The sequence below is a fragment of the Meleagris gallopavo genome, chromosome 22, assembly GCF_000146605.3.
Source record: "Meleagris gallopavo isolate NT-WF06-2002-E0010 breed Aviagen turkey brand Nicholas breeding stock chromosome 22, Turkey_5.1, whole genome shotgun sequence".
Taxonomy (NCBI): domain Eukaryota; kingdom Metazoa; phylum Chordata; class Aves; order Galliformes; family Phasianidae; genus Meleagris; species Meleagris gallopavo.
The window spans coordinates 689,206-698,961 of record NC_015032.2 but is presented as its reverse complement, the minus strand read 5'-3'; the positions used below and the strand labels follow the sequence as shown (position 1 = coordinate 698,961).

Sequence of the window (9,756 nt, the reverse complement as noted above, 5' to 3'; positions counted from 1 at the left end):
TTTTTTTTCCTTTTAAGTTTGATTCAGTTCTTTAGCAAAATGAAGAAGTGGATGGACATGTCGAATGTGCCGCAGGAGTTCCGGGAGCGGGTGGAGAGGCTGGAGAGGAACTTCGAGGTGTCCACTGTCATCTTCAGGAAGTTTGAACCGATATTTTTGGATATCTTTCAAAACCCTAACGAGGAAACTTCGAAACCCCAACGGAGCAGGAAGCAGAGGTATTGAGGAGCTCTCGTGTGGCTTTACAACAGTTTTACAAATAATGAGAGTGCTAGTCGTGCTTTAAAAATAAGATAGAGTTCTGAAGTGACTGAGCAGACGTGCAGGGATGCTCAGTGCAGCCCAGGTGGTGGATGAGATCGGGCTGCTGTCCCTCCATGCACTCCTCACAGTGCTGCACCAGTGGGCTCCAGTGTGCGGCTGCTTTATGTGACTGCCAGGTGAGCACCTGTGGGAGCAAACCTGCAGCCAACGTGCTCACCTGTATGACACACAGTGACTGGTGGTGTCATCTTCCTGATGCATGGAGCACTTCTTAATTAAAGGGCTTCATCCTTGTTTTGCATTGACTGCATGGCTGTCCCTGGTAGCTCTGGTGAGGATAAGACCTTCAGCAGAGGGAGCCGAGCTGGCTCTGTGCTGGGGGTTTCTGCTGTTTTGGTCTGGATGTGAGGGGGTAATTTACGGTAACCCGCTCTGGTGTAGTTCCTTATACACGTATGGGAAGGGAGCTGCTGCTGCTGCAACCAGTTTTGCTGCGCCTGTATGAGGAGAAATGTCTGTGCACTCTGTTTGTGTACCTTCATCAGAGCAGCATTCACTAGTGTGAGCACACAGCTTCTCTGTCGGGTGGTTTTGGTTCATCTCTCCTTCTGGAGCATTCACCAGAAGAGCTGCAGTGCGAGTTGTAGTTGCATATTTTGAAAGGATGCATAAAACATTTAGGAGAAAGGTGCACTGCAATTGATGGAGCCCTCAGCATTGTGCTACATGCAGCTCTGTGAGACTCCTGTCACAATTACAACATCACCGAGGTGCTGTGCCTGGGGCACCAACCACAGGCAGCTGTTGGCTCAGAGTAGTTGGTGATGCTGTGCAAAAAGCTGTGCAGAGCTATCCAGGAGGCTGCAGTGAGAGCTGCTCTGTGTGCCGCCAACTGACAGCGTGCCTTGATGTGTACTTGTGATGTGATGGCTCTGACTGTTGTTTTGAGCAGAAAGAAACTCTTGGTAAGCAGTACTGGAAGCAGAGACTGACTCCTGCCCCTCTCGTTGACAGGCGGGTGCTGTGTGGTGTTAAGGATCTCTTCAACTTCTGCTGGACCCTGTTTGTGTACACTAAGGGTAGGCTTGTGTTCTGCAGCTGAATGTTTCTCATGCATTCTGAGTTATGAACTTCTGTTGGGTTGCCTGACGTGATGTGCTGTCTCTTAAAGGTAATTTCCGTATGATTGGTGACGATTTAGTAAATTCCTATCATCTACTTCTGTGCTGCTTGGACCTGGTTTTTGCAAATGCCATTTTATGCCCAAATCGCAGAGATTTGCTAAATCCGTCGTTTAAAGGTATGGTGGGGATAGACTGTTCAAAATGAAATACACTTTGCTCCTTTGGTTATTCTTTTTTAAGTGAAGTTGGTCGTCATTTTGTTTTTCCCTCTCCTTCCCATTCCCAGGCTTACCAGCAGACTTCCATGCACCAGAGATGAAAGCCTCAGAGGACCCTCCGTGCATCATTGCCACGCTGTGTGAGCTGCATGATGGGCTTCTCGTGGAAGCAAAAGGAATAAAGGAGCACTACTTCAAGCCATACATTTCAAAGCTGTTCGATAGGAAGGTGTGTGTTACTATTTGAAGGATGTGTGATAGTGTCTCTACAGATGGTCTTGTCTTGAGCATTGAAATCCTGCATGTGCTGGAGGAAAGTGCTCTGGTAGGCGTGTGGAGTCGTGTTGGTTCAGATCTGTTGCTCTGCGTTTCAGCGGGAGCAGAACTGAACTCTCCCTTCTAATGATGTGTGCTGTAGGGTCCCCTCTGTTATGGCTTTTTATGTCAGTGAAAGATCCTTACTTTCTTGGCAGTATGGAAGCTGCATTGTGGGTGATCAGCTTTTTTAATTTAAGATGTTATTTTGTGGAACAGCTGTCATGTTTGTCTGAGCCCTAGTATGTGTCTTGGGGTAAACACAGTGCTTTGAATGAGGAGGTTGGGATCACAGGTGTTCTGTGTAGGTTTGCTCCTGGAGAACTTCTCCAAGCTCCATGGAGATGTCTGTAGTCACACAGCAGGTTGCTTCCTCCCTGCCGGGGGGCAGAGCTAGCAGCACTGCTCCTGAGCTGTGCGTTTACTACAGCTTGGGTAGAGCTGAGCTTTGGGCTGGCCTGTGCCTCTTACGACCAGCATTGTGCTGCTCTGGTCTGGGCAAAAGGACAAGTGTGGTTATGCTCACTGTGCTTTTGGCAAGGACCGTCTTGCTGTCACGTGGTTAGAGATGGAACGGTTTTGATTTATGATGTAAGATATTTTTGCTTTTTTTTATTCTTAGATCTTAAAAGGAGAATGTCTGTTGGATCTTTGCAATTTTACAGAAAATAAGTAAGTTATAGTGTGTGTTTTTAATCGTGGACTTGGGTTTCATTTCTTGAGTATGGGTCTTTGAATGCTAAATCTCGTGTTTTCCGTATCTTACTGTATCTCACTGCTTTCGATAATTTGAGAACCAATGCTGTTACTGGCCTAAATACTTCCTGGGTCTGAGATACCTCCAATATCAGAGGGTGAGCTACAGAGTTTCTTCCTTAATGTCAGGTCACAGAAAGGTGCTAAGGCTCTGGAGCAGGATGCCCAGGGCAGGGCTGCACTCTGCATTCCTACAGGTATTGCAGATGTGTGGATGTGGTTTAGTGCTGGGCTCAGTAGTGTTGGCTGATGGCTGCACTTGATCTTTAGTGTCTTTTCCAGCATAGATTACGCTGTGTTGTTCTGGCAGCTCTTAACTTTTGTGTAGTCTGATGCAAGTCAAAGCTCTGAAGTTCATGAATGTGTTACTATGCGTATCTCAATATTTGTATGTGAATAGGGAAGTATTTAGGATTGTTTATTAGTCTCCAGTTAAGTGCATACATCTGTGAGTGCAATGGGAGAGCTCAAAAGAAAAAGGAGCAACAATTGCAAAACCACAAGAAAAGAGTGGAGCATTGCTGGGGAGGCAAACGGAGCTGTTTCAGGAATTTCTAACATTTAGTTCTCAAAACTAATTTAAATGAAAAGATGAATCACTTCTGCTTTGTTCTGGATCCCATCAAGAGCTTTTTCCTCTTCCACAAGTAGCTGATAATTCAGTTTTGCAAGGGGGGGGTTTAACTGAGCCATTTGCTTTCTGAGAAGTGTGAGCAGTGACTGCCCTGCTGTAATGGTGCGGGTCACATTGAGATAAAGAAGTGCTGCTCTGATCCCCTTGGAGCAGTGAGCTGTATTAGTATTCCTGCTTAAAGAGTAATAGTATTAACAGTTACTGTCATGTCAAATAAGGTGGTGTTCCCTATTCTTTATAAAATGACATCTGAAGGAGCCTTCTATGTCTTTGCCCAATAAGAAGATTCCGCAGACTTTGTGAGGTTTAAATGTTCCTCTTCCACACACAGGTTAGCTGGAATCAAGAAACCAAAGGAGTCGTTCAGTATCGTGGTATGTCAGTGGTGATTCGAGGAAACCGAAGCTTCAGTTCCCTTCCTCTGTGCCATTGAGGGAAGATGCCACTGAGCGCCAGGCAGCCAAAGCAGAGCTCAGACTTAACACAGCCCCTGCTGCTCTGCTTGGACAGAGCTTTAACTTCTGATGGGCTCTTTCAGTACTGCCTGTGTCTGAGGTGGAAGCACATTTTTTCCCTGTGCAAGCCCAGTGACTTCTTATCAGGAAGAGTTTTCTGTTCGTGGAGTTTCACAGTGGAACATATTGAAGTTCAACTCATTCATGTTCCTCATGACAAAGAAATCAGGATTTGCTGGGAAATAGTTAAGCAGCAGTAGAGAGACACAACTCCACCTGATGTTAACAAAGTTCAGTCAGTCTGCAGTTGTTTTGATTTGGGAATTTCTGTCAGCATTTTATATTCTGCACTTAGACTTCCACTGCCCCAAGGAGACAGTTCCATTCGCATCTAGATTCTCTTCCTTTTGAAGGACTTGCCCTATATCTACATTTCACAGGTGGCTCCAAGCTCTGTTCCAAAAAAACAAAATGTCGTTCAGCCCACTGCATGGGCACAGTGCTTTCGTGTACAATTCAGAACCCACCCTGTGCAAAAATCAGACTTCTGGATACCAACACTGGTATAGTAGATCTCTTTCCATTCCCAGCCCAGAGTGGTTCCATTTTCTATACACATTGCTATGAGATTTTATGTCAGTTCACTTTACAGCACAGAAGGGAACGGGTACAGAAATGGAAGTGGGGAAAAGGCTGTGGCAGCCTTGGAGTACATCACCAAGTGTCTCTTGGTCCCATGTTCCATGTGTATCTACCAGGTTTTCAAAACCTTTGAGAGTATTTCTTCTGTTTCCACACAGTAGAGTGTGTAGAACTAATTTAATGCTAATTACCATCTAAGAAAGGCAGTTCTTTTTTCTACTTCCTTAGGAAAGTGTAAGGGAAATGTAATAATTCTGAAGATGCCCATGTTGGTGAATGTCATTTGAAGCAAATGCGTCCCAGTTTGGCAGGTTTCAGTCTAAGATCCCAACATTTCTGGATCAGCAGATGGGAGAATTGTTCAGAAAAGCCAGATTCTATATATGTGCATATTGTGTGTGTGAAGCAATTCAGCTGCGGAGCCTGATGCCTTGATTTCAGCACTGTCTGAGATTAATGCACTGCATGGGCATCCCTGCCCATGGCAGGTGGCTTAGAACATGGTGATCTTTAAGGTCCATTCCAACCCAAGCCATTCCGGGCTGGATGTGGCTCTGGGCAGCCTGATCTGGTGGTTGGTGACCTTGCACATAGCAAAGGGGTTGAAACTAGGTAGTCATTGTGGTCCTTTTTAACCCAGGCCATTCCATGATTCTATAGCTCCATGAAGCACTGGTGGGTGAAGAGCAGGCTGTGCAGTGTGCTGCTGTGGGAGGCTTGGAGCTGAAGGCAGCCAAGGAGGGCTGTGAGCGGGCTGCTCGCGTAGGGGAGCTCCGTGTACAAGCTGTACTGCTACTGAGAGCATTAGAAGCTTTGAGTTTGTGTTGGCTTCACTTTTGTGTTTGTTCAGAAGTTTAACCTTTGCTGTAAAACTTTGGCTTCTCTTCCAGCAAAGCGCTGAATAAAGAGTATGAAGAGTATGTTCTAACAGTGGGGGACTTTGATGAGAGAGTTTTCCTAGGAGCGGATGCTGAGGAAGAAATTGGCACTCCTCGGAAGTTTCCTGCAGATTTGCAAGTGGGGAAAACAGCAGCAAGAGCTCACGTGGAGTGTCACCTGCAGCAGCACTTCGAAAAGGTGATTCATGTAACTTGTTTTCGTGTGGAGTACTCCTTCATTTGGAGTCAGGTTTTCCCGTCGTATGCAGTTTGAATCCCTGAGATGACTTGGAACAGCTGCATTCCTTGAATGGTTCACTGGGAGGAAGAAGGTGAATGTCCCTCACAGGCTTAGTCGGGCAGCCTTGCTAAGAGAAATTGTGGTGTTGCCTTTGCTAATTCAGGACATAACTGCTCCTTGAACAGGGTTGGGAGCACTTCTGTAGGTGAACCAGTGTTATTTTGTCCAGGAAAAGGTGTAGGTAGTTAAGACCTCCATATATTAGAGTTATATATAATAGAGAGATCTCCATAACTTAGAGCTATTTCATGCTGCTTACCCAGTAAGAATACCATGAAACCTTTACACTGGATTAAGTTGTGTTTTCCTGTGTTTCTTTTTGATGAAGGAAAAGTCAACTGTATACTGTTCTATGAAAAATAGCATTCAAGACACGAAACTTACCAAAGCCTGACTCCTCTGCTTTGGTACAAACAGCAGCTATAAGCAAAGTTGGTGTTTCACTGTGTTTAAAAATGTAAACTGTATCTAATGAAGTGGGTGTATGGGAAGATACCCAACTAATACTTTTAAACTTGGATAAGAGGATTATATGTATTTATGGAGCCCAACATTGGAAAAAGGAACTAATTTTTCAGAAGATTTGGCAGCTTTCTTTGGCAGCATTTTAATTGTGTTATTTTAAACTTAGACTTGGTTTTGCAAGAGGTCCTGTTTTTGCACCACTTCTGTTGGGTTTTTTAATTGATTATCCATCTCTCTCAGAAAAGGTCATTTGCACCTTCAACTCCGCTGACTGGAAGAAGATACCTACGAGAAAAGGAAGCTGTCATCACTCCTGTTGCTTCAGCCACACAAAGTGTGAGTCGGTTGCAGAACATTGTGGCTGGGTTGAAAAATGCACCTAGTGACCTGCTTATAGCTATTTTTGAGTAAGTACATCCACTGCAGTTGTTCCCTTACAACTGCAGACTCATCTTTTTGTGCTTGGGGCTGCTTTCTTTCTCAGATTGCACTTTCTTGTTTGGTGCTGTGTATTTTTTTTGCTTGTGTTTCTCTATTATTTCCAGTTAATGGGTCTTGATATCAAGTAGAATATTGTTTTTTAAATGGTCTGTACTTCTGGAGGAGAGCTGGACCCCTCATCTCTGAGGGGTCACCAGCACCATCTTCTCCCTCGTCTCTTTCAGCAGCTGTATAATACTGGGAAATATTACTAAGTTTTTGCTGAAGGCAGCCCCAGGCCTTCCTCACCACCATTTCTGAGAGCAGCACTCTTTCTGCAGATCAGCTTTAGCCTCCCAGATGCACGTCTGTGTGCTGACTGTAGTGAAACATGCTCAAAAACGGTGTGTAAGCAGATAAATGCAAACAGTGCAGCAGTAAAAGGTGGACCAGTGTTGCTTCATAACAAGTAAAAATTTAATAATACATAATTATAGAGCTGTTGGGCAGTTGTCTGACTCTCTACGAATTGGAGTCTTGCTGAATAGTGGTGTATGGGCTCTGGATTTTTTATTTATTACTATTTTTAGTAATAATGGGCACTTAGTATTAGCACTTAATATCTGACATGTAAAAGTAATGTTTTGTAGTAACCTTCATGAATAGATGAAGATACTAATTCTAGTTCTCATCTTTGGAATTGTGTCTGTTCTGAAGGTCTTTCTAACAGATGTTCTTAGAAGTTGGGATTACAAATGCTTGGAAGGATGCATTTCCATTTGGCAGGTGTCTTATGGAAGTCCAATGTTATTTCCATCATCCTCTTCAAATGCGTCTGTAATCTCTAATGAAAAACGTGTTCATTCAAGTAATAACTTGTCAGTAGATGTAAATATTAAAACTTAGATAAGCATTGAGAAAAGCCTCTGATAATAAATGCATCGAGTGCTTTGCTCATCTTGCACATGAGTTCTGCAGACACTGGGATATGCGTTGGCTGACTGGGAGGAATAGAAGTACTGTGGTTTTGACTCTGGAATGGTCCATGCTTCTGAATGTTCTCTCTTTCAGATATAAATCCCTTGTAAGAGTAACTTTTTAATCAATTAGAAAGCTTTGTTTGAGGAAACCATCGTTGCAGTGCTGACTTTTCAGCATAACTCAGTGTCTGCACTTGCTACCAGTACTGAGCCACTGTCCTCTGAATATGGAGGCATTCAGAAAGAACATCTCCAAACGTAGAGCTTCTCTGGGTGCTTTTCCCAGCAGTGACCATGGGGGTTCATCAGTTCCCTTCTGCCTTGCTTTTGTTTTCTGAAAACTCTCACACCTTGCTCCTACTGGATACATTTTTCTCCTGAATGTGCTCTCAATTTCTCCTACATTGACTGTAAAATCTGTACAGCAGGAGAGAAACAATCTTTCCGTGTGATGTTTCCCCTGCTATTTATGATATTGGGGTTACTGTCTAACAGAAAGCTCAGGAAAACCAGTGTTTGTTTGTTTGTTTGCATGGGAACAGGACACTTACTTACATGGCCAAGGCTTGCTTCCTGTGTTCTCCTGCAGGTCTTGTGCACGCAGCCCTGCAGAAAGCATCATGAACAGAGTGAGAGAAATAGGGGAGGCGTTCTGTCATAGCTACACTCAGCCAACAGATGAACTGCCAGGATCTCATATAGGTAGGAAGGTGAAACACGTGGGATGTTCCAGAACGTAAAGTTCAGCTGTGTGCTGTCTCAATACATGGGGAACTCTTCTTAGTAGTCAGCACTCCCAATCAGAAAATTATTGCTGCCGACACCATGATGAATGATATCTTATTACAGAATTAAGAGAGTTACAGTTCAAAATGAGATAACTAGGAGAGTGCTGAAACTTTAGAGATTTTAACAAAAATTGTATACTTGTATTCCTAAAGCTGAAGGAAGTGGAATATGACTAGGAAATGCATTGCAACTGTTTCCAAATGACTTCAGTATAAATATTAATTGTCCTCTCCAGTATTTCTAGAATAGCGTGCTGCTCTTGTGACTTGCATGTATCAAAGGATGCTGTTTGCATTTGCAGGATGTGTGTGTGTGTGTGCTGTGTTTTGTTAGAGGAGGCCAAGTACGGGTCAGTGCAGACTGAGGCCATTTGTGGGAACAGCACAGGGCTTCATCAGCGTTGGTTTTAAATTTCAGATTTTGCTGTAAACAGATTAAAACTGGCAGAGATATTGTACTATAAGATCTTGGAGACTATAATGGTACAAGAAATGCGAAGACTGCATGGGAAGGACATGACTGTAAGTAAAGAACCTGCAAAAGAGAACACTTCATAAGTCCTCTATGGGGGATATGTTCAGATGGTTCCAGTACAGATCAGTCTGCAGACAGCAACCCACATGGATCGTTAATGCTACACGTGTCCCATGTGTTTCTCCTTTAAGTGTAATCTACTTTTGAAAATTGTAGACATCTGCCATTATTATGTGAATTATATTCTTATAGTAATTATGCTCTTTATAATAATGATTTTAAAAGATCATCCCGTCTTTTCCCACCCTAAAAAGTTGTTTTTTTGGTAGGCTCTGTGAGCGTGGGGTTTCTTAGATTAATACTGAGATGCCTGTGATTGTGCCTAGAAGGCTTTTAACATACATGTGCCTCCATTTCCATAAGCTCAGGTCATTGGCATCTTCTCTCATCTCTTAAGGCTCTCTTGGAACAAGATGTGTTTCACCGCTCCCTCATGGCGTGCTGCTTGGAGATCGTGCTTTTTGCATACAGCTCTCCTCGCACCTTTCCCTGGATAATCGAAGTGCTCGACCTGAGGCCATTCTATTTCTACAAGGTAAATACATACTGTCTACGTCTGCACCGAAAGCGGCACGTTACTGGACTGGCAGTTTCAGAGGGTGGTGCTCTCCTAGTAGTCATGTAGGAGAGAAACAGATGTTAACATGTACCTTGCCTATTATAAATTCTGCCTGTCCTTAACGTTACCTGGGATGTGTAATGTTTGAGTTGAAGCTGAAATTTAAAGCAAGTCAACCTTTTCGTAAATGGTACTTCACTGTAACATGCTATTAATAAACTTCTAGTTCTTTTCATGTGCCCAGCTGAATCTGATGGACCTGCTCATGTCTTCCTGGCTGTAACACGGCATGTGTTCTGTGCATCCCTTCTGTGCATGCTCAGTGTGAGAAGGGGCCTGAAGGCACCCTGCGAGGAGTTAATCTCTGCTAACAGGACGTTTGCTGTCCATTTCCAGATCCCCTTTGGCAAAGGGAGTAAAAA

General features: G+C 43.8%; 1 protein-coding gene across 2 annotated transcripts in view; it reads left to right on the top strand.

Moving 5' to 3' along the window:
* The first annotated feature begins 6 nt into the window (after positions 1-6).
* The window catches only part of RBL1 (RB transcriptional corepressor like 1), a 19,425-nt gene continuing 9,675 nt past the window's right edge, over positions 7-9,756 (top strand). Inside the window, exons 1-10 of one of the 2 annotated variants that reach the window (XM_010722225.3) lie at positions 7-218; positions 1,279-1,343; positions 1,436-1,564; positions 1,675-1,835; positions 2,544-2,593; positions 5,299-5,485; positions 6,293-6,459; positions 8,042-8,154; positions 8,659-8,762; positions 9,173-9,310. In XM_010722225.3, coding sequence (XP_010720527.1) covers positions 40-218; positions 1,279-1,343; positions 1,436-1,564; positions 1,675-1,835; positions 2,544-2,593; positions 5,299-5,485; positions 6,293-6,459; positions 8,042-8,154; positions 8,659-8,762; positions 9,173-9,310 — 1,293 coding nt within the window. In that variant the 5' untranslated portion in view covers positions 7-39. Of the gene's footprint in view, positions 219-1,278; positions 1,344-1,435; positions 1,565-1,674; positions 1,836-2,543; positions 2,594-3,699; positions 4,330-5,298; positions 5,486-6,292; positions 6,460-8,041; positions 8,155-8,658; positions 8,763-9,172; positions 9,311-9,756 lie in introns of those variants that run through there. The other variant, XM_019622129.2, reaches the window with a different exon arrangement.